This window comes from Elephas maximus, chromosome 4 (genome assembly GCF_024166365.1).
Source record: "Elephas maximus indicus isolate mEleMax1 chromosome 4, mEleMax1 primary haplotype, whole genome shotgun sequence".
Classification (NCBI taxonomy): Eukaryota; Metazoa; Chordata; class Mammalia; order Proboscidea; family Elephantidae; genus Elephas; species Elephas maximus.
Window position 1 is genome coordinate 63,429,013 of NC_064822.1, and position 24,593 is coordinate 63,453,605.

General features: G+C 44.7%; 1 protein-coding gene across 10 annotated transcripts; it reads right to left on the minus strand.

Annotated features, from left to right (window-relative positions):
* Positions 1–1,211: 1,211 nt before the first annotated feature.
* On the minus strand, positions 1,212–23,946 carry ZNF384 (zinc finger protein 384). 10 transcript variants are annotated; one of them, XM_049882297.1, is made up of 13 exons: positions 23,834–23,945; positions 23,580–23,635; positions 22,651–22,710; positions 13,281–13,351; positions 12,745–12,982; positions 12,462–12,509; positions 11,923–12,256; positions 10,948–11,040; positions 6,858–7,082; positions 5,966–6,148; positions 4,363–4,441; positions 3,435–3,593; positions 1,213–2,838 (listed from the first exon to the last, which is right to left on the minus strand). In XM_049882297.1, the coding sequence occupies exons 4-13, from the start codon at positions 13,344–13,346 to the stop codon at positions 2,470–2,472; spliced, it is 1,794 nt and encodes a 597-aa protein (XP_049738254.1). In that variant the 5' UTR covers positions 13,347–13,351; positions 22,651–22,710; positions 23,580–23,635; positions 23,834–23,945; the 3' UTR covers positions 1,213–2,469. The 10 variants fall into 10 exon arrangements, with proteins under 10 accessions (XP_049738256.1, XP_049738254.1, XP_049738255.1 ...); XM_049882299.1 differs by lacking the exon at positions 23,834–23,945 and having other exon boundaries at positions 1,212–2,838; positions 13,281–13,347; positions 23,580–23,825; XM_049882298.1 differs by lacking the exon at positions 23,580–23,635 and having other exon boundaries at positions 23,834–23,946.
* Between the last annotated feature and the right edge of the window lie 647 nt (positions 23,947–24,593).

Consider the following 24,593-nt stretch of genomic DNA (forward strand, 5'->3'; position numbering starts at 1 on the left):
GTGAATCCTATCACTATGATGTAATAAAATGGATTAGTGGCAGTTATACTGATGAGGTCTAAAAGTGTCTTAAGCCAATCTCTTTCGAGATAGGAGAGAGAGAACCAAGCAGAGAGACATGGGAACCTCATACCACCAAGAACGCAGTACCTGGAGCAGAGCATGTCCTTTGGACCTGAGGTTCCTCTGCTGAGATGCTCCCAGACCAAGACTCATGACAAGGACCTTCCTCCAGAGCCGACAGAGCCTTCCCCTGGAGCCAGGGCCCTGAATTCGGACTTCTAGCCTACTGGATGGAGAGAATAGACTTCTCTTTGTTAAAGCCATGCACTTGTGGCATTTCTGTTATAGCAGGACTGGATGACTAAGGCTGTCAGGGCCTCTCAACAGTTGGTCAGAGTAGGAGGGGAAAAGTAGTAAATATTTGGGAAGCTAACTTTGCTGCATTTTTTGTATGTTACATTCATTAGTGTCACACCACAAATTGAAACACTATCTTAAGGTACCCAGCCCTAAATTAAGAGGGCATTATTTGATTACCTACACCCCACTAGGTTATGAGAATTGGTGGCCAGCAGTCCCACAGAGGATAGCCACCAGTTCTCAGATGTGAGAGCTCTGTCACAACCTTTTCCGTGCTTAAAGGTTTTAAGTTCTCAGAAAAGAATCTCGGAGGTGATCTAGTCCAATTGCTTCATTTAACAGCTGAGGAAGAAGCAACTTGGCCAACACAATGAGCTAGTTGATAGCAGAACTAGGGCTGAAGTCCAGGTTTTCTGACCCATTTTCTCCTCAGTACTATAACTGTCCTGCATAGTTATTCAATTCTGCACCCATTTATTGGTGATGGTTCCCACAACCAGAAACCTCTAGTTTTTGGTGCCACAAGGTAACAAATACATGCATGTACATACACTACCAACTGAAATTAGCACAGAATCCTCCAATTTCTTTGATAAGAAGCCTTAACTTTTTTTAAAATAACTGAAACCTTACTCTCACATATTTTGGCAATGCAGTCCTCATGACATTTTTATGTAGAAATCCCCATAAATTAGGATTTCAATATCAAATCTATACCCTTTTATGGCTTGGGAATTACACACATGGGGCCCCTTTACACACGCATTCATTCTCAAACACACTTTGGTATAAATCCTTAGTACTGTCCTTGAACATTTCCCCAGCTTTTCCCCATGTTCACTCACATCAGTAGCTCCACTGCCTCTGATCCTTTTACACGAATTTATTTCTATACAATGTTCTAAAAACACCCCTTGTTTTATACATAAGTTTTTTTCTTTTTTTCATTTGTAAATCGCTTTATAACAACTGGTTTCCTGATTTTTTTTTTCATTTTCTATTTTCTCTGAAATCTGCCATGATTTAAAAAAAAAAAAAAAAGACAAAAGAAAGTAAAAATACTATGGCCAGAGGAACAGGGTAGAAAGGAAAAACAAAGACAAAAATAAAAATCAAATATGAAAATTCTCAGAGATAATGCATTTATAAACACAGAAATGGTTACAACAAAGATGGCTGTGATGAGTGGGTATATATATATTTATATATATATATATATATTTATATATAAATCCGTGTCCGGCAACTGACCGTGGCACCTAGGGAGTTAAGTCCAGTCCCTTGTGTTTGCCCTGAACTCTCCCTTCTCTGCAACACCTTCTTTTGGGGTTTCAAAGAGAACACAAAGCTCCCACAGCTCCTTGAGGTTTGGGATGGGGAGTCTGAGGGTACAGGGCCTTGGCTGACAGAGAAGGGAGATACAGGCTCCAAGGAAAACCATAACCCACACTTCTAAGCCACCCTTGACCACCTTGGGAATCTCTGGCCCCTTGGGGACCACATCTCAGCCCTTGCCCTCTTATAAATAAAGGGAGGTCTGATCCCCACCCAAAGTTCCTTCCTCCAGTATTAGGTAGGAAGTGAAGTGAGACCATTTAGGGGAAGAAATGGCTCCCAAGGGTGGGGGCATGTGAGAAACCTCTGTTCTTTTGCAGGCAAGAACAGAACAGGAGGCTGGTTGCATTTAGGGCTCCCTTCTCTCTGATATCTGGGAGGGCCAGCCTCTAGTATTCTATTAGCCCAAACTTTGAGGATGAGGAGGGTTAAGGAGAGGGTAAGTGCCTACAATGGACAAGTTTCTATGAGGTCATAGCAAATCCCTCCCTTGAGCACCAACCCCCAATTTTAAAAAGCTATGCTTGGGAGGGGAGGCTGCTGGATTACACTACCAGCTCAGTATTCCTTTGCCAATCAGGAGGGCTGATGTTCCTTTTGAAGAGTAAGGAATAAGGATGGCATCCTGTGACAGAAGGCCGTGCCTGAGGCCTAAGGAGATGGAGCCAAGGCCTGTCAAGGAAGAAGTGGACTTTGCCCACCAAGAGAAGTTGGAGAAAGAAGGGACCAGAACTTCTTTCCCCTCTTCCCAGTGGGTGGCAGCACAGGTCTCTAAGAGCTGGCCAGGTGCTCCACCTGGATGGTGCTGGTGGTAACAGTGAGGCAGATGTCCTTATGATGCTCCGCCGTCTTATAAGGGGTCAGGTCAAAGGAACACTGGGGTGGAGGGTTGGGATTACTGTCCCCACCACCCCCTCCTTGGGGGGCTGCTCCAGGGGACTGGAAGTGTGGTGGCTGTGGCTGCTGCTGTTGCTGCTGTGATGCCTGGGAGGCCTGGGCCTGGGCCTGGGCCTGGGCCTGGGCTTGAGCTTGAGCCTGGGCCTGGGCCTGGGCCACTGCCGCTGCTGCCGCTGCTGCCTGCACTTGTTGCTGGAGATCAGGCGGGTTGTGTTTGCGCATATGTTTCATAAGGTACGTTTCCTGAAAGAGATGATAAAAATGAGTTAAAGGATGAAAGACAAGGAAAAATGTTACTTGGGCTCTTATTATGCTTTAATAGGGCATTATTTATACAGAGATATTCTAGAGCCATGGATAAGTTCTCCCAAGTAGCCATTTTCAGTGTTCACTATTGGGTAGAATGGGGAGGGAGGCTTTTAAAAGTCCCCATGGGCATTCAATTGGCAGAAGAAAAAGCTGTCATTTTCTCAAAGATCTCTGAATGAAGTAACTTTAACTCTTTCTGGAGTCTAGCAGAAAACATCTAACTGAAATCTTCCTCCCCCCAAAAAATCTCAGGTTGCTTTATTTTGCTTTATGCTTAAGAGAAATGGAGAATCACTTTTTTCTTTAAATCAATTTCTACAGGCTCAGGGGATCAGGTATCCACTAAATTCCTCAGATGTGGGTCTACTTAATTTCTGTTTTCTTTACCGATTCTGGTAAGTTGGAGCTAGGCAGGTGTGGCATTCACTGCAATAGATCTGGCCTTTAACCAGAACACTGGGGTGAAGTGGACTGAAGTCCGATAAGGCACAGGACTGTAGGGAAGGGAAGGGAAGAAACCGAGTACTCACTGATGTATACGCCCGACTACAGATAGTGCAGGTGTACACCTTGGCATGCTTCACCGTATGTGTAGACAGGTGCACCTCTAGCGAGGCTGCGTCTGTGTACGCCCGATGACAGTTGTGGCACTTGTAGGGTTTATCTTTGTTGTGCTGCCGCCTGTGGGACTGAGAAAATTGGGAGAAAATAAGATGAGTGCATCGTACTTTTCTTTCTAGCATCCCTGACTTTTATGAAAAGTTTTGAGCTGGGTGTCAGGCCTCTTAGGTTTTCTTTCCATCTGAAACCAGCAGAAATTGCTTCAAATGGAGCTTCAGGAGCTAGAGGCTAAGGGAGGAAGCATACCTCATGCAGCACACACCAAGAGCTGAAAGTTACAATGATGGCCTATGCCTGGTCCCACTAGTCCAGTGGTTCTCAAAGTGAGGTATGGGGATCTCTAGAGAAGCCCAAGAACTTTTGAGGGGGCCAACAAGGTCAAAATTATTTTCAAAATAATAGTAAGACAGCGTCTGCCCTTTTTACACATTTCAGAGGTTACATGATGTGTGATATTGCAATAGACTGAATAAAGCAGATACAAAAACCCAGCCTTCTTCTATTAAGCCAGACATCAAAGAAATTTGAAAAAAAGTAAAACAGTGCCATTCTTCTCACCTTTTTTTTTTTTGGTTTTGGAAAATGTTACTTCTGTCAGCATGTAATAGCTTTATTACTATTATTTTAAAATGAATTAATAAATGTTTTTCACGTTTCTCAGTTTCAGTCTCTATATGGAAAGATAATACCTACACGAAGAAAAGCTTTTTGGGTTCCTCAATAATTTGTAGAGTGTAAAGGAGTCCTGAGAAAGTTTCAAATGTGGAGTACTAGTCAAATGGCGCTCTGATCCCAAGCCTCAGCCTGAAGGTGGTATGGGAAGGGTGGAGCACTTACCTGCAAATTGGAGAGCTGTGTGAAGGCTTTTTCACAGCCTGGGTGTGCACATTTGTATGGTCTATCACCGGTGTGGATTCTGCACAGGATGAGAAAAGAAGCAACAGAAAGGAGTCAGCAATGTTGCTCAGGGATGAGCTCCTCCACACACTTCCTTGAGGCCAATCCTGTCCTCCTAGGGAAGTACATCAGGTGGGTCTCTAGGAGGAACCAGCCGTAGATCTTCTCTGACACGAATCAGGTTGTAATGCCTGATTTCAGGTCACTGTCTATATCATTAAGCTCAAGCAGGGCCTTCTTTCTGCTAGTAGGCAGGGGAGCCAGTGGCTCAACGCCCAAGGGACAGGTACCCCACCATCTGGCATACAAGTCAGGTCCCACAACAACTGTCCCTCATCAATGTTCTGATGCATTAGGTAAACACAATGGTGAGGAAAAAGAAAATCACAACACTTTTCTTTGGTCCCCACCCCGCGGCCAGAAACCTTAGCTTTGAACATTTCTTAGCCCTTCCATTTCTCTTAAGCATTCAGCATCACCCAGAGAAAGTTCTATTGTCAAAGAAAAGCAGAGTAGCAGTGTTACTAATACTCATGGAAACTCTGTGGGGATTTTCCAAGTCTAGCCCCTAATAGCAAGAAATGCTTAGTTTGGTACCAATTTGACTTCTACCCCCAAGACTAGTGGGCCCTCCACTGAGATAAGCCAAGGACTTGAGGGTGTCTGACATCTGATCCTCATCAGGGACTTCAGAACCATCCTTGTGACCAGTGACTTCTCTGGACCCGATCTGAAATCTTGAAAATATCGCAGGACAGGTCTCCTCCTTGTAAGGAAAGCCTGACTCCTCTTCTCAAGGCAAAACATCTGACCACATAAAAGTGGGATCATCACATCCACAAGAAGCTGGGTGAGAAGGCCTATGGTTCAACTTGAGATACTGTCAAAGATCATTACTCTTCCAGTTGGCAGGTTCATTTCCTCCTAATGACTCCAGATTCATGGGACAAACAGCAGGCATCCTGAAGAAGTATGAGCCTTTTCATTTTCTGTTTGCCGGTTTTCTGTGAATATTTACTACATTTTTTCCCTTCACTCCTGGTATCCCTTGGAGGCTTGCTTGTCGGTTGTGGGTGTTACCAGGCTGGTATCCAGCTAATGTCTGATTATATCTCCCATTCACAGTTGGTCCCCTAAAGGCTGGAAGTATGATCTTCTCCAATCCAATGCCTCTGCTTTGGCATCAAGGAGAAACTCCTGCGAGATGTGTGCACGAGTGTTTTCAGAGAGAGAAATGAGAGAATGAGTTGTCTCTGCTCCAGGAGTATCTGTCTTCCATGTATCAGGAACTATTACAGTCGTTGTATCTTCCCACCGTAGCCCTCGCCCCACAAAGGCTCTCTCTTGGCATCCTCTTGTGCCTCCAGTGATGCTGCTTGGTCTTCTTTCTTCCAGAGGCCAGTGATGTTCTCCTCCAGCCAGGTCTCTCCTCCAGCCAGGTCTCTCCCCCGCCCCCCGCATGCGGGTTGTTGTATATGTCCGGGGCGGGGGTGGGGAGGGCATGCCAGCGGGACGGGGGCAGTAGCCTGCCACTCTCCCTTACCGTGTGTGCTGCTGGAGGTGGGAGAGCTGGCGGAAGGCCTTCTGGCAGTAGGAACAGTTGTAGGGCTTGGCCCCCGAGTGGATACGGAGGTGCTGGGCCAGGTAGGAGGTGTTGGCGAAGGTCTTGGAGCAGTGCGGGCACTTGTGGGGCTTGATGGTCTCCGTGTGCATCTTGGAGTGGATCCTGCCGGAGAGGAGAGGAAGGAAGGGGGGAGGAGGAAGCAGTTCGACACCACGGGCTCAGCTCTCTGCTGGGTGAAATGATGTTGCTTGACGGATGGAAGCACCCCCTCCTCCCTCCTCCCAAAGACACTCCGGCCTGGATAGGCTAATGAAGAGGACACCCAGATCTAGGCTGTTGCCGGTTTTTAGTTGGTGGCTAGAATGGCAGTGAGGTGATGAAGAGCTGCAACCCATGGCTCCTGGTAACCTTAAAGTATTCGGTCTCATCAACCCTCTGGTTTTTTCCTAAGGTTATACACTCACCACAGATACCCTGCTTCCAAATAGTAATCTGAACAAAGACCAATACCGACTGTTCCCCATTGACCTGACGTTGAATGCACACCTTGGCTCTGAACTGAAGCATATAGTAAAAGCAGGGCCTGCTCTGCGGAAGATTTCCAAACACAGACACAGAGAGAAACCACAACAATTGTTCCAGACTTTGGAAGTAGCGACCAGAATTTTCCAGGCCCCCCAAACTGCTAGGATGTAATTTATTTTTCACAGTCAGTAATGACAGAGAATTGAGACTCCCTCCCAGAGGGCAAAGTTGAAAGGGGAAAGAGAAAAGAAAATGTGTGGAGAGAACAGCAGGCGCATAGGCAACATGGCCTGGGGGACAGGAAGGGCACAGCCAGGTAGTGAGGTAAAACTGAGAGCAGCCTTACCGGGTGTGCTGCTGAAGGTGGGAGAGCTGGCGGAAAGATTTCTCACAGAAGTTACAACTGTAGGGCTTAGCCCCTGAGTGTATTCGGATGTGCTGGGCCAGGTAGGAGCTGTTGGCGAAGGTCTTGGAACAATGTGGGCACTTGTGGGGCTTGGTCTCCGTGTGTGACTTGGAGTGGATCTGCATCTCCGACTTTGAGTAGAATGTCAGGGAGCACATCCGGCACCTGGCCAAGCGAGGGCAAGTGGTTAGAACCCTTCCCAGCAAGAAAGCATGGCTGAACCCTCCCCCCCACTTCCAAAAGAAGCCAACCTGTCTGATCTCTCTCCTATTCCAACTACACTGTGAGTCCCTTGAGAGTAGGATCTCTATTTTATTCATCTTTATAGCCTACACTTCTAACACAGTGTCTGGCATGTTATAAAAACTCAGTAAATGTTTGCTGAATGATTAAACCCCTAAATATGCAAAAACAAGAAATCAAGCAGGTAAGACAGGAAAATCTTATCATGGGCTCTGGGCTGATGTGGATTTCACTGGGCCAAGAATACCGACTCATTTTTGTATTTGTTTTCTTCTGCCTATAACTTGATTTCAAACTTTTAAAGAACTCCTTTCCCATGTATAAGGTACATCCCTCACGTATTCCTCAAGGCCCGAAGATGATAATGAGGAACTGATGAGATTCCCCGGGAAGAGCTTCTCTTCTGTCTCCTCAGATAATTTTCTTCTCTTAGATATTCCCCTACTTCCTTTTTGGTAGTAATTCTTAAAAGGGCAGGGATGGTGAGAAATGTCACAATTATTTGGAGGAGCTTTTCCAAATGACATGTGTCCAGCCTCCACTCTGTACCTGATACCTTCCAGCCACCAGCCTTGCCCACCTGCGACCCGTTCCCCACCACCCTTTGCAATCAAGTGAGAATCACTTTTAAGTAAGCCAAGGTAATTGCTAGGTGTGGGGTGTAACCCTCAGGTATTTAGGAGACAAAGGTTTGAGCAATGCTATCTTCCACGCTAAACCTTTCTTCTTTCCTAGCACATGGAGCCAATGCCAGCACTTTGGGTTGACACCAAAAGTATCTGGATGTACTTTCACTCATCACCTTAGTTGGTAAACCTTCTTCCTGCTCTGGTACTTTCCAACAGTATCAAATGAGGCGGCCTCTGAGCAAGGTAAGCCACAACGATTCAGACTTTATTGGATAAAAGCTATCTATATGTGACTAGAACCCTGTCATTTTTCTAAACAACTCACCAGTGCACAACGTGGGCTTATAGAAAGGCAGCAGCCTGGAAGCCAGGCAACTGGGGCAAGTCCCTCTTCTTTGGGTTCTCCCTAACTTATCTCTGTAAAAGGGGCTTGAGGAAGTATGTATGGAGTGATATTTTGACTTTTTTTCTGCTCTACAGAATTCTTAGAGAATAACTGAGATCATGACTAAAAAGAACACAAGAGTTCCTCAGGAAAAAAAGATATCACTGTTAGCTGGGATACGGTTCCTATATTAATGTGTTAACTGAAATATTAATAATTGAGGCCAATATCCATTTCTCTATTCACTTGATATGCTGAAAGAAATCTGACTGCCAGTTTACTAATTCCTGACAGTTGTCTAGGATGCTCAGTCATTGTTGAGGAGGAGGGGAGATTCTGTTTATAGTTAACATGGTCCGAAGGACATAGCCAGGAGGGGTCTGGACACCTAGGTTCTACTCAGGGTTCAGTTACAGGCTTGTTCATCAATCCAGACCTCAAATTTCTGGGCTGTAAGATGGAGAGAAATCTCTGCCCCCAAAAGGGCTAGCAAACACCCAGGACAGTCAGGTAACTAAGTGTTCTTTAATACAATTGTGTTCACACCAACAGCATCAGTGCTGATGGGCAGGCTCACGCTACCATATAGTTCACTAAAAACTGGGCACATTGCCACTTGGAGGCCAACTGCAGTACTGTTGTAAAATAATTTCACTTGGTTGCTAAAATTTCTCCAGGAGGTAGAAGACAATATCCATTTGAACTCAAGCAAAACAGTGTGTGTGAGGTGTTTTTAAAGTACAAGCACACAACTGCACCTTTAACATTAAAGTTAATTTTAAAAAGAAAATAACGCTATTCATCAAAGTTTCCAATTAGAGAAGGCTCTTTGAAACTTAAATTCATTAATTATGGACGGGCCACGAAATGGGCAGCCTCAAGAGGTCCTAGGTACAGTCCTAACAATAAAGATAAAAAGTTGCCATTTATTACTACCTGCTCTTACCAGATCCTTGTTGGGCATTTTAAATACATTGTTTCCACCCCTCACAACAACTGGCAAGGATTTTCCCTGTTGCTCAGAAAGGTTAAGAAATATGCCAATGGACCAACAGTTATTATCACAATGCGATGATTCTAACCTAATTTAAGATTCCTGACACTAGAGGTATTTACCAGAGGATGGAAAAATACCTGCCAGGAATGTTTATAAGACTAAAGCTACAGAGAAGGGACTGGGTAGATGACCATCAATGTACTTCCAATTCCGCAATTCTATGAAGCCAAGCAAAAGCGTAAAAGTCCTCTAATGTGAGATCTTGGATGACTGGGAAGAAATTTGATTTAGGAGAGAGCTGCAGCACTAGCAGTTGGCAGGGGATAGAAAAGTCAGCACCCGGTATCTCTCGGTGCAAAACTCCAGAGGGCACTTGTTCACATCAAACATGAGAATGTACCCTTGGAGGCATGGAATGCAATGGCCTTGGTTACATTTACTTTGAATTATCATTCAATTTTTTTTTTCTAAGATGCTCAAAACAATTTCACAAACTTTTATTTTTCCCTCAAAACATGTCCACAAGATAGATGAGGGATGTGATTGATACTCCATTTTACAGATGGGAACAAAAAGCTAGGGATGTTAAGTCGGCTTGCCCAGAGTAAAAGAACCCAATTTCCCCTTACCCAGCCAAATGCTACTGACCACAGGCATGGATGTGCTTTATTCACACATGAATGGAAACAGGGATTCTCTGTGATTAAAAAGATTCTTTTGGAACTTCAGTGTTCTGAATTTCTGAAGAAGTTCCATTTGTTCATCTAGAATATAATTTGTCCTCCTTAAATTTCAGAGTTCTCTTTAGTCACCTGGGTGTGGGGTCAGCCAAGGATTTCTAAAATATTGAGGGTAGAAAGAAATCCTATCATGGCTTCTTCACCACCGTATATTCACATTTCTTTGCATACACACAGTTTGGGGAAGTCCAGAGATAGCTTTAACAGAGGTCGAAAAGATAAAAAATAAAACCCTGGCAGAGTCAGGGGACCCTGAACCACTTGAAGGGCTCCAGACAGTGCTAGAGAACCTTTCCACTACTCCTACAACAAATTTTATATGGGTCATCTCCATGTCACAGTAACTTCACTTGAAGCAAACACATAAAAATCCAAATTTCTACACAATAAATTAAAAAAGAATTTTCATTTATGAAATGATATATAAACGAATGCCTTTAAATGAATCAAACTTGTCAGGTACTTTTACAATATGATATGATACAAACATCTTCCAGGAACACTTTTATTGTATAAAGTGAGTATGGTAAAACAAAATAAACAAAAAAAACCCCATTGCCATCAAGTCGATTCCGACTCACAGTGACCCTGTAGGACAGGCTAGAACTGCCCCACTGAGTTTCCAAAGAGCAGCTGGTAGATTCGAGCTGCCAGTCTTTTGGTTAGCAGCTGAGCTCTTAACCATTGTGCCACCATGAAGTGGGTACACCTGTAATAATAAAGCTGCAATGAACTTTTGGCTTATGAGCCAGAATTTTGCAGTGTTCAATACTTTCTGCGTAGCAATGCTACCCTTGTTTTCCCATACAAAGAGGGATTTAAACAGTCTGTAATCATGGCTACTCTCCACAGTAGGACTGCACAATGCAAACAGAACTAAATCCTTATGATGGTTATTTCTTATTCCTTTCTTTTAAAGTTCCCAACATTTCAAATCTTATCTGATATATACTCCCAACAAATGGGAGGCATAAACAGAATTCTCCCCATTTTACAGATGAGGAAACTGAGGCCCAGAGAGGGGAAAAGGACTTGCCCAGGGTCACACAGCAAGTTCGTGGTGGAGCCGGGAACTGAATCCATGAGCCCAAGGCTCTGTCCATTTCCTGTGCCGCAGTTCCCTTCGCTCCTAAAATGGGAACAACATTGCCCATCTCGGTACACTAAGGACAGACCCCATCTCCCAGCCATGCACATCTGCCCGTCTGCATCAAAGCTGTGACAGTGGTTATCCCACTCTGTACGCTGGGGGCAAACTCCCCAAACCCACTAGGGCCCTTGACAGTTCTCAAGGTGATTAAAAGATTTTCAACTTTCAAAGGGCAGGGAGTTTACTTATGTAATTATTTTTGTACAGTACCACATGCAAATAAACATATAATACTTTCCAGTAATGGACAACTTAGAGGAAGTAAAGGTGCAAAAGGATGTTCATGAATTAGAAAGTGAGCAAACGGCCATTTTATCAACAATGTATCCCAAAGGGGGTGTGGGAGGAGGCATCCTATTCTTCCCACCTTTTTATGTAGACCCCTCCCATCATCCCAACCATGCAGTGTCCGGCAGGCTCAGTGCTCAAATATGGCCCAAGAGCCAGTGGACGGCATACAGGTTAGGTTAGGTGCTTACCAGAAAGGTTTCTCAGAAAAATAGGAATGGAAAATGTAGAAAGCAAAAAAGAGCTGAACACAGTGTCTCAAACCAAGTCTAAAGCCTTATTACAAGACAGAAACTCCACTCTGTCACTCAAAAATAAGTCAAGGCTGACGATCCCCAAAACTGGGGTAAAAAAAAGGAAGGGTGAAATGGGTCTGCATTCTGGGGAAAAAAAGCACTAGAAAGTGCTAGAAGCTCTGTCTTCCTATCCCACGACAGAACACCTGACATGCAAGTGGACCTAAAGTGGAAGGCTGTCAGAGTATGGAGCCTGATTTGGGACTGGGCACAAAGAGGTAGGGTAAGCTGAGGCAGTGATCCTCACCCCATCCTGCCCCCTGGCTCTGGCTCCTACCTGTAGGTCTTGCCGTCTTTCTGATGGTCATCATCATCCTCAGGGGAGAGGACATAAGGGTCATTCATCTCAGGAAGTCCTGATTCCAGCATCCGCTTCTTCTTTCGGCCCCGGGGGGCCTTAGGAGCGACACTGCCACCTCCACCACCACCTCCGCCTCCTTCCTCAGTTAGGGTTGATGCTACCTTCTTGGAGAGGTCAGGGACCACCTGCAGGGCTTGTGAGCCAGGGGGAAGAGCTGAGACAATCATGGGAGCCGAAATGGGGAAGGTCTGAGCTGATGAGGCTGTGGTCACAAGAGAGCCTGAGGGGGACGTGATTACCAAACCTGGACCTAGGATTGGGAGAAAAAGGAGATGGTGTTATATTACCCAGTCCTGATCCTGACCCTTAATTCATTTCACTTCCCCCAGACAATTGTCTAATCAACCCCTCACCACCAACCCCCAGCCCAGAGTATATAGGAAAGCCCAAACCCTGTAGAAAAATAATGGTCTCCTAGCCCCTGACCCCACCCCCCTGGTAACAGTGAGATTTACCCCTTGATTGACTCCCTTCTCTTCTCCACCTCTGAGAACAGGAGACTCCTTGATTCAGAGAAGGAAAGAATGTCACCTCCTCAAAGGCAGGGACCGCATCTTCTACTTCTTTGTATCCCCCACAATGCCTAGCTCATTGCTAGGCACACAGTAGGCACTTAATAAAAATCTGATTGAGTAATCAAACACATATCCCACTCCCCAGGTCCTTGGAGCCCTCCAGCCTGGGGTACTGATCACTGAAGATCAACACCTCAGATTGGAGAAGAGCAGAGTTGCTCACCAGCAGTCATCAGTCCTGTAGACGGCACAGGGACCACCGTGATATTCTGGGTAACGGATGCCTGGCTGTGTGGGGTCAGCTGGTCTGACTTGGATTCTGTGTCCATACTGATGCCTGAGGGCAGGGACACTGAGGCAGGCACTGTCAGCAAGGTGGGGTAGTGAGGTGGAGCCAGCCCACAGCCCTTCTCTGGCAACAGCTGATCTTTCATCTTATTGATGAACATCGTGTTTTCAATCTAAAAGAAAAGAGGTGGGGAGAGCCATCTTCAGATGAGACACAGTCTGATTTTGTCGGTTACCTAAGCACTTCTCTTTGTTTGTCCTCCTCCTTGGAGATCAAGGAACTAGGAGTTAGTAACTTTGTGCTTCTGGAGAAGCCAAAGCAGAAACACTATATAATTCTCAGTGATGTGGGACTCATGAAGCAGCATGTGGTTTATCTTGCTTTAGTCTCCACAGTAATAGAACCTACTATTCCGAGCTGAAAAAATACACAATGCGGGAGAGGCAACAAAGTTAACAAACACCACCTACCTGTCCCGAGACTGTGGGGATAGAAGGCCAGAAGTATGGGTTAGAATTGAAGTGAGATTCTTCCATTCTACCTGAAGGAAGAAACAGAGACCATATCAAACTTAAGGAGAGATCTGAAGAAGTTTAGCAATGGAGAAGGAGGGGTGAGGGATTCTTCCTCTCTTCTTTGGCACCTGACCACAAGGCTGGGAATTAGCAGTTGAGACCTTAGTATCTAACATATTAGTTCTCTTGATCAAAGCCACTCAGCATTATATTCTTCCCCAACCAACAGAATGCTGCCCTAGTTAATGTCTGTGAAACAACTTACACTTATCTCATGTACCCACAGAATGTTTCCCATGCCCCAAAGAAGCAGAATCAGTATTGCTTTCCTGTGCTGACAAAGAGAAAAAATGAGACAATGAGAGTGGAAGGGATGTGCCCAAGGTCACACAAAGCAAATCGCTGGTACTTATCGCTGTTCCTCTTTTCCTTAGCCCCTCAAATCCACCTTCCTTGAAATAAAAATTTCAAGTATTCCAAGCAACATGTCTATAGTTCTATATAGCTTGAAAAAGTTCTGGGCCAGAGCACAAAAACCTTAAGGGAATTAAAGAATGAAGGGTAGCAATCAGAATCAAGGTATTTTTTGAGTACCAGGTAGTATCTGGTGATCATGCCCTACCAATTCCACCAAGGTCTAAGAACATCCATGGTGCTATGCTAGGTCCCAAACAAGCAGGGCGAGCAGTGAGAACCTAGGAATTACCAGTTTAAAAAGGGAATCTGGCACCAGCAGTAGCAGCAGCAGCATCCCAGATGTCCACCTAAAAGGGATTCAGAATAGGGACAACTGTGTAGTCTCAAACACAATGCTTCCAAGAGTTCAAATTCTTCTCTGTATGCAGATGATAATTAAGCTTAAAACTTTGGGAGTCACAACTACAAAAAGACAAATAACCCAATTAAAAACTGGGCAAAACATATGAACAGGCACTTCACTAAAGATGACATTCAGGTAGCTAACAGACACATAAGAAAATGCTCACGATCATTAGCCATTAGAGAAATGCAAATCAAAACTACAATGAGAGTCCATCTCACTCCAACAAGGCTGGCATTAATCCAAAAAAACACAAAATAATAAATGTTGGAGAGGCTGTGGAGAGATTGGAACACTTATACACTGCTGGCGGGAATGTAAAATGGTACACCACTTTGGAAATGGATTTGGTGCTTCCTTAAAAAGCTAGAAATAGAACTACCATATGATCCAGCAGTCCCACTCCTTGGAATATATCCTAGAGAAATAAGAGCCTTTACATGAACAGATACATGCACACCCACGTTTACTGCAGCACTGTTTACAATAGCAAAAAGATGGAAGCAACCAAGATGCCCATCAACGGATCAATGGATAAATAAATTATGGTATATTCACACAATGGGATACTATACATCGATAAAGAACAGTGAGGAATCTGTGAAACATTTCGTAATATGGAGGAACCTGGAAGGCATTATGCTGAGTGAAATTAGTCAGCTGCAAAAGGACAAATATTGTATAAGACCACTATTATAAGAACTTGAGAAATAGTTTAAACTGAGAAGAAAACATTCTCTTGTGGTTACGAGAGGGGGGAGGGAGGGGGGGTGGGAGGGGGCATTCACTAATTAGTAGATAGGAACTACTTCAGGTGAAGGGAAAGAAGCACACAATACAAGGGAGGTCAGCACAACTGGACTAAACCAAAAGCAAAGAAGTTTCCTAAATAAACCAAATGCTTCAAAGGTGAGCATAGCAGGGGCAGGGGTCTGGGGACCATGGTTTCAGGGGACATCTAAGTCAACTGGCATAATAAAATCTATTAGGAAAACATTCTGCATCCCACTTTGAAGAGTGGCATCTGGGGTTTTAAACGCTAGCAAGCAGCCATCTAAGATGCATTAATTGGTCTCAACCCACCTGGATCAAAGGAGAATGAAGAACACTAAGGACACAAGGTGATTATGAGCCCAAGAGACAGAAAGGGCCACATGAACCAGAGACTACATCAGCCTGAGACCAGAAGAACTAGATGGTGCCCGGCTACAACCGATGACTGCCCTGACAGGGAACACAACAGAGAACCCCTGAGGGAGCAGGAGAGCAGTGGGATGCAGACCCTAAATTCTCATAAGACCAGGCTTAATGGTCTGACTGAGACTAGAAGGACCCCGGTGGTCACGGCCCCCAGACCTTCTTTTGGCCCAAGACAGAAACCATTCCCGAAGCCAGACATGGATTGGACTGGGCAATGGGTTGGAGAGGGATGCCGGTGAGGAGTGAGCTTCTTGGATCAGATGGACGCTTGAGACTATGTTGGCATCTCCTGCCTGGAGGGGAGATGAAAGGGTGGAGGGGGTTAGAAGCTGGTGAAATGGACATGAAAAGAGAGAGTGCAAGGAGAGAGCGGGCTGTCTTATTAGGGGGAGAGTAATTGGGAGTGTGTAGCAAGGTGTATATGGGTTTTTGTGTGAGACTGACTGGATTTGTAAACTTTCACTTAAAGCACAATAAAAATTATTTAAAAAAAAAAAAAAGCTAGAAATAGAACTACCATACAGTCCAGCAATCCCACTCCTTGGAATATATCCTAGAGAAATAAGAGCCTTTACATGAACAGATATATGCACACCCATGTTCACCGCAGCAAAAAGATGGAAGCAACCAGGGTGCCCATCAACAAATGAAGGGATAAATAAATTATGGTATATTCACACAATGGAATACTATGCATCAATAAAGAACAATGATGAATCCATGAAACATTTCATAACATGGAGAAATCTGGAAGGCATTATGCTGAGTGAAATTAGTCAACTTGCAAAAGGACAAATATTGCATGAGACCACTATTAAAAGAACTGGAGAAACAGTTTAAACAGAGAAGAAAATATTCTCTGATGGTTAGAAGAGGGGAGAGGGAGGAAGGAAGGGAGAGGGATTTTCACTAATTAGATAGTAGATAAAAACTATTTTAGGTGAAGGGAAAGACAACACACAATACAAGAGAGGTCAGCCCAACTGGACTAAATCAAAAAGCAAAGAAGTTTCCTGAATAAACTGAATACTTCAAAGGCCAGCGTAGCAGTGGCAGGAGTTTGGGGACCATGGTTTCAGGGGACATCTTAGTCAATTGGCATAATAAAATCTATTAAGAAAACATTCTGCATCCCACTCTAGAGAGTGGCTTCTGGGGTCTTAAATGCTAGCAAGTGGTGTTCTAAGAAGCACCAATGGGTCTTAATCCACCTGGAGCAAAGAAGAATGAAGAACATCAAAGACAGAAGGTAATTACGAGCCCAAGAGACAGAAAGAACCACATAAACCAGAGACTACATCAGCCTGAGACCAGAACTAGATGGTGCCCGGCTACAACCGATGATTGCCCTGACAGGAATACAACAGAGAACCCCTGAGGGAGCAGGAGGGCAGACCCCAAATTTTCGTAAAAACATTAGACTTAATGGTCTGACTGAGGCTAGAAGGATCCCGGAGGTAATAGGCCCCAGACGTTCTGTTAGCCCAAGACAGGAACCATTCCCAAAGCCAATTCTTCAGACAGGGATTGGACTGGACTATGGGATAGAAAATGATACTGGTGAAGAATGGGTTTCTTGGCTCAAGTAGACACTTGAAACTATGTTGGGATCTCCTGTCTGGAGGGGAGGAGAGAGGGCGGAGGGGGTCAGAAGCTGGCCGAATGGACACTAAAATAAACAGTGGAGGGAAGGAGTGTGCTGTCTCATTAGGGGCAGAGCGATTAGGAGTATATAGCAAGGTGTATATAAATTTTTGTATGAGAGACTGACATGATTTGTAAACTTCCACTTAAAGCACAATAAAAATTAAAAAAAAAAAAACAACTTTGGAAGTCGGATAAGATACAAGAAAAGTAAACACTCAGGATCATATTGTAAGTCACAGATGGGTACAGAATCCAAGTATTGCACCACCCAATTTTCACATTCTGATCACTTCCCCTGGCAAGTTTTAATTGACTGCATGCTGGTCAAGAACAGTTTCCCAAAATCCTGGACCAAGAAAGATCTAGCCTAGCAGGAGGCAGGTGAACAGGGAGTAAGATATTAGTGGAATAGAAAGGAGGAACAGCAGGAAATAAACATCATCACACTGCTACTCTGAGCCAAGAGCAACAAGGTACAGGTGACTTATGGCCACATTAGACCCATAGAGGATGTGCTGGGAGCAGATACAACGTAGACTAGACGTAGAAACTGGATTTCAAGTAATGACTGAGGAAATTGGAAAGACCTCAACAAAGGAGCTGAAGTAGAAAAGGTATCACTCTTAATGCAACCCTGTTCCTTGTATTTTTCCAGGAATGTCATCACATTTTTTGCTTTATGAAACAGTACTCTTACTTCTTATAAAACTTATAAAGGGAAGCAGAACTGAATCTCAGCCTACTTTCTCTTAAAAGATAGCAAAGTAGAAGAGAAAAATGCACCAAATCTGTGACTAGAACAGCTTCACAAAAATAAGTCTCAATATTAAATGACTGAGGATCAACCACAGGCAAATCCTGTTTCCTGAGTTATAAAATACAGTAAAACCAGACAGTCTCCGACACAGGTGTTAACCTAACTCTTCCTGTACTAGCTTTATAAAGGGGGCTCAGGTCCTCAGTAGGCGACAGAATCGAAAAACAATCAGATCACAGTTTACGGGGATCCAAGCTCCTTGGGTGGCAGAGATCATATCCTCTACATTTATACCTCCCCATAGTACCTGATATACGACTGCATACCCCATAACAATCACACATTTAATAACTGACCAACAGTGGCATCTACATGTACAGATCTTGAAAACAATGCTAGGGGATCAAACCTTAATCTGCAATCCCCATCTGTCTAACCTTCTAGCTGAGTGCAATGAAACAGACAAGAGTGGTGATGGATGGTGGAAATAAGGTAGAGAATTAGGCTAGAGACTAAAAGGCATGTCTAACATATAAACTTCCCCACTAACCCCAGTCAAGGAAGTAATTGCATATGGATGTGAAATTTTAGGAGGGAGGAACTGAGAGCCTGAAAATAAAAATGCCCCCAGATAGGGTTCCTGGGAACAAAACCTCTCCCTCCCCCCAAAAATAAGATTTACATCCATTCACGCTGTTCTATGGTGAAACAGAGTCTCTAAGGGAAATATCCCTGTAAGTTCTTATAAAGGTGCGCACAAAGCGATGTAGTAGACGTTATCACCGTCATTTTCACTGTCGTTAACATTTAGGAACGGCTCATTTCATACAAGGTACTGTTCTAAGCACTTTACGGCTATTACATCATTTAATCGTTACACCAGTTCTATGAGGCAAGTACTGCAATCCATTTTTCAGATGAGTCAAACCTGTGGAACAAATCTGAACCTGGGCGACAAAGAACAAGTTAAGGAAAGGGGTTCTACAAGGGACTAAAACCATGTAACTCAAGTATACAACTCTGATGTTAAGGCAGGATCCAGGAATTAAAATTTAGAACATTTCCAGGATCGGACTATACATTTTCCAGGTAGCTCTCAATAAATGTTTTCAGAATCGAAGATTTTAATAACAGTGAAACAACACACAGTTCTGATCATATTCTCTGTCCACATCCTGTGAAGTCTGACTGGGCTGCCAAGATAAGCAATTTTACAATAAAATTTGTATTAAAACAACCACGGAAGAGGGGGTTAAATAAAAGGCCCATCCACTTACTTCAAGGAGTCCTGGTGGTGCAGTGGTTAAAGCAGTCAGCTGCTAACCAAAAGGTCAGTGGTTTGAACCCTCAGCTGATCCAAAGAAGATGTGGCAGTCTGATTTACGGCCTTGGAAACCCTATGGGGCACTTCTACTCTGTCCTATACAGTTGCTATGAGTCGGAATTAACTCGATTACAGTGGGTTTGGTTTTTTTTTTTTTTATTTCACTTACTTGAATACCCCGTCTACGGCTCTGATTTGGTTCTTTTGTTGTTGCTGAGAATATACACAGTAAAAACATACACCAAATCAAGTTTCTACATGTACAATTCAGTGACATCTGACTTGGTTCTTAAGAAAACAAAGCTAAGATCAGAACCACAGCAGGTCTTGGGACAAGATAATGTTCCTTGTGGGTTTCTGATAAATGTCAGCCCAAGATGGGGGTACATGCTGGCTCAACTATAAGCAATTTTTGCCTGCAAAATGGCATCTCAGAAATGCTCAGCCATTGTTTTATTGGTAAGACAGATTTAAATCTCTGCACCTGTGGAATAAGCCCAGTTGGACAACCAAGAATGAAGTCTGTTGCTGGAATACAATGTAAATGGCGCCCTTTGCAGCTGTGTAACAAGGCGTCCCTGGTGCCAGAGCACATGAATACCTGTTTACTGTCCATTTACCTCTTACCTCTTCCTTCATGGAGGAAATCTCACCAAACCACCCTGACATCCAAGCAATGACATTATCAACATTCTTACCTAAGCCAAATTGAACACGTTGCACTGAGTCGATGCCAACTCATAGTGACCCTCTAGGACAGAGTAGAACTATGATATCAGTAAAAGCCTATTAATATTATAAGGAAATCCCCTTTCTACACAGAAAGTGCCAGTTGTGGTGACTACGCCAAAATATCTTATAAAAAGAACTGATTTACCCTAGACTGGGAAGGAAGAGAAAGGCTTCTATTATAGCACCAAACAATAGAAAAGAAAGAAAAACTTAATAGATGGAAAAAACAAAGCTAACAGATTAAAAATCAGGGTTTTAATTTCAACTTTATTACTGCACCAAGCCTCAACTGTTCTGTTAATAGAAAAGAAGGTTTACTATAAGTTGGATAATATTTTTCTTTCAAGAGATTTTAAGGAACTACGTATTCTCTTCTCTAATCACAGAATAAGTCTTGGTAGCACTGAGGAGATGGAGCAGAAACAAAGTAACATCCACGAGACACACAGTAAGACTTGAACTCTTGGACCAGTACTTTCCACCTGACCACATCCTTCCACAGTGCCATCAATTATGCCTCCAGCATGTGGTTTTGGTAGGTATGGTAAAGACCACCACCTCTTTCCCAGTAGCTACCACTACTATTTCTTGTTGTTTTTGAAGTGCAGCATGATTTTCATTTCTCAAGAAAATAACACTCCCTTAGCACAACCAACCATTAGGAAAGCTTAACACACCAACCAAATTTAGTAGGTAGAGAATGGACCTAGGAAGCAAGATTTCTGGATTCTAATTCTAGGTCCTACATCAGTGGATGACGGGATAGTTTACTGTTCCACTAAGTTTCTATATGGGTAGAGGATGGAAGGGAATGAAGCCCTTATAGAAAGTTCACAAGGTGTACGGTGACGGGTGGGAGGTAACACAAAAAGAAAAAATACTGAAAGTAAGAGCATTAAAGAGAAATACTTCCACCGTGATGAGAATTACTACTGAAAATTACATAAAGACCACATAATTACAACGGCAACCAAGCAGAAGTCTCAGATCTATAGCATCCGGCTTAACAATCATCAACGTGAAGCAAAGAAGCATCAAGAAACAGAGATAACAAAGAATAATCTACTCAAATTCAACTACAGAAAGAACTTTACCCATAGATCTTAGCTGCTTTATTGGGAACAGCCAAAACCAAACCCATTGCTGTCAAGTTGATTCCAACCCATGGTGACCCCCCGTGTTACAGACTAGTACAGTAAAGCCTACAAGAACCAGAACCTGTGTAAGGCAGAAATTGTCAGAGAAAGAAAACTCAAGTATTTTCCACTAAAACAAGTGATAGAAAAATGGTAAGGCTACACCCTGCCAAAGGCAGAAAGCTTGGCAGGATCCAAAAAAACAAAGCGGTCCCATTGAGTTCCAGCTCTCACAGGTTTTACTGCACTACTCCATAGAGTTTTCTTGGTTGTATTCTTTACATAAGCAGACTGCCAGGCCTTTCTTCTTCAGCACTGCTGAGTGGGTTCAAATCACCAACCTTCAGGTTAGTAGTCGAGTGCCAACATTTGCACCACCCAGGGAGAAACCATTCCGAAATGCACAATGGCAGAAAAGTTGAAATGTTAGCCAAAAACTTGAAAAAACATAGAGAACCAATTTTTCTCAACGAGGAAACAAAATCTCTTTTTCTCAAGTTCTAAGGAAATCCAGGAGCCCTAGTGGCACAGTGGTTAAAGAGCTTGGCTGCTAACCAAAAGTCTGGCAGTTCAAATCCACCAGCCGCTTCTTGGAAAATCTATGGGACAGTTCTACTCTGTCCTACAGGGTTTCTATGAGTTGGAACTGACTTGATAGCAATGGGTTTTAAGGATATCCAAGAAAGCTATCCACTAGGATTTGAGACCTTTCTACTATCTGTGAACTCTTCCAAGTACTAAATAACTTAGGACAGATTTATCCCAATTCTACTGTGGAAGCACAATCATACCATGCCTAAACAGACCAACAGTACCACTACCGTTACATAGCTGGCAATCTGGACTGGCACCTTCTACCCTGGGCATCACTGGGCTATTGCACCCAGTTGGAAGAACAGCACAATGGTTCCTCTAGCCCTGCCAATTCCACTAAAGATGATGGATCCGGGGGAAAATGAAGCCAAAAAAAGGTTGCAGGAAAAGGTATATGCACCTAATATTTATTCACCAACTTGGGCTCAAAAACCTGTGGGAATAAACTTTATAAATGAGCCTGGAATTGGTTCTTAAAAGATACCTCCAGAACTATAAGCTCTGAATTCAAACTGTTCAGGTTCCACACACTGTCATTTTCAGGCTACCTAAAACTCTCACAATCCCCATCAAGCCTCATATTCTGAATTCTTCCAGATCTATTTCTGGAATCCATTACATACAGTTTTATTCCCTTTACTTGAAACTACCTACAAACCAGTTTTCTTCTGTGAAAACTTCACCCTGACACACTAGATTCTTATCAGTCAACAGATCCACTTCAAACTCTCCAATAGAATATTAAAAGACAGAAACCACACTCTAAATTCAGCTCTATCTGACACAAGGCATATACTGGCAATCAGGGCCCGTGTGTCCCCAAAACAGAATGTTCCCTTTGGACACAATGCAATACTACCCAGTGATTTCACCTGATAATTTCACATTTTATTCTTGATGAGTCCTGATGGGAATGGAGGGTGATAGAGGTACAGCACCAACTTTTTACTCAAACACTTCCTGGTATCCTCAAGAGATAATAGGTGAGAGAAAGGCAAACACCACTGTTATAAGTCCTACTGCTTGAAGAATTCTGCCACATTGTCAAAAACAAGCCCATTTGATTATAACCCCTCCTCCCCCCAAAGAAAAATAATTAACCCCAAATTTCTTACCCTCTCTCTCTCTTCCTCCTGCTGTCTTATTCCTTCTCCTTTCCAGGGCTCCAGAACTTTCTGTAAACAAATTGTCTGGGTTACAGGGGCCAGTAAGTGTGCAACCACGAGAGCTGTGGAGAACCTCAGCAATTCTTTGACTGTCAGCTGTCAGTCTGGAAGGCAGGCAGACCCCCAACCAACAATCCAAAGATACAACGTAACAGCAGGAGTGTAGTGCCGCCCCCGATGTGGATACAAGGGAAATAAATCCAATTCCCAGAAACTAAGATGAACTCTATCACCAGTGTATGGAATCCACTCCTGGGTTCAGACACTGGTTCGTCTTTAGTCCGGGGCCAACAGGTAACCAGAGGTCAGAGAACATAAGAGTTGGAAGAGGAGGAAGGTCCCTGCCCCTGAGGAGTGGCTCAGAAGGCAAAGCTGAGGGGTGGGGGGGATGCACAAGCCCTTGTGTCAGGCACAGTGCTAGTTCAGGCCCAGCCACTTCCTCTGGCCTCCCCCCACTTATGCGAGGACTTCACCCCCAGCCTACCCAAGGCCTTGCGCCAACAAGTACCTCCTCAGCCTGCACAGTGGTCTATCTACTGGGGACCCGAACTGTCCCCAAAAAACCTTCACTCCCCTGAGACAGCCCCTGGGAACCTTCTCCTAATGTCGCCCCGCACCCCTTCCTCAAAGATCCCTCCTGGGGACACCCCTCCTCTCCCTCCAGGGACCTGAACTCTGCTACCCACCAGACAGACACCCGCCCCCTATGCCCCCCCATTCCTCCCCATCGCCCGCTCCTCCACAACCACTTCCGGTTCCGGGACGGACACACATACAGTCACATCGTGGACCCCCCTTCTCCACCCCCCCCAAGGAAAATGGGAGGGGGAAGGAGCAGGGAGCTTGGCGCGCGCCTACTGTAGCGGCGCGAGACTCACCCGGCGGCGACGGCTGCGGCGGCGCCAGAGCCAGAGTGCGGGAGGGGCGGCGTTTGCTGGGAAAGGAAGGAGCCAAGTCGGGTGGGAGGATCAAGAAGGGGCGAAGAGAGGAGGAAACGCGCAAGGCGAAGCGCGGGCACGCACTTGAAGCGCGAGACAGATCCACACACTCACACGCAGGGAAAGCGCGCGAGACACCCGCAGGGCGGGGGCGCGAGGCAGTGGGTGGCCCCCCTCCCTCCCCGTTCACTCACCCGGAAGTGGTGCTGCAGCTCGTGCTCCCGAGAACCCCAGTTCCTCCACGCCCCCCTCCCTCCCTCCCCCCCCAAAGTCTTAGAGAAGAGCCGCTGCGGAGAGAAGGCGGGAGCCGGAAACGAAAAGGGGGGAGGGAGGGAAATAGCAATGTCGTGGGGGGCGGTAATGGGAAAGGGGGGGGTGCAAAGGCCGAGTCACTTCCGGGAGCGGCTAGAGCACGTCCGGCGCTGCTAGGGCTCCAGGATCCTCAGGGCAGAAATTACGACAAGTAGGGGCGGAAGTGGCTTCTGCCCAGGGACGCGTAGAACCCTCTGTGGATGTGACGCCACAGCGGAAGTGGAGGCGGGTTCTACTAAGCGCAGAAGCTGGACTTACAGAACGGCAGTCCAGGGCTTCCGGAAGGGACTTCTGGGGAAATGGGAGGGCGGAAACGCGACAGGTTCATGAATTATGCATCAAGGTTCAAGGGGAGGTATGGATTCTTAACAGGCTGGGCTTCCGTCACTCCCCCACAGTAGAATAGCTTGATGTAGGAAGTTATTTTTTCTTACTCCCCCCACCCCCGAGAATGTCTCAGCTCTTCGCATATGCAGGAAAGGACGAACATGTGTTAAGAGTTTTGTAAAGGCCGTACTCAAGCCTAGAAAGTAATAACTTATCCCAGATATCAAAATCTGACCCGTCCTGCACCACACTCTTTGCTTTGGTTCCTGTTAACCTCTATCCCCATACCTTGCTTTACTTTTAAATATAGCACTC

Excerpts from the sequence above, each read along its gene's own strand:
- ZNF384 (XM_049882299.1), bottom strand. The coding sequence starts at position 13,346 with ATGGAAGAATCTCACTTCAATTCTAACCCATACTTCTGGCCTTCTATC. Across the intron at positions 11,041-11,922 it reads AAAGACGGCAAGACCTACAG|GAGCGAAGGGAACTGCGGCA; the intron begins GTAGGAGCCAGA and ends TTCCCATTTTAG. Across the intron at positions 7,083-10,947 it reads AACTTGCTGTGTGACCCTGG|GTGCCGGATGTGCTCCCTGA; the intron begins GCAAGTCCTTTT and ends TCGCTTGGCCAG.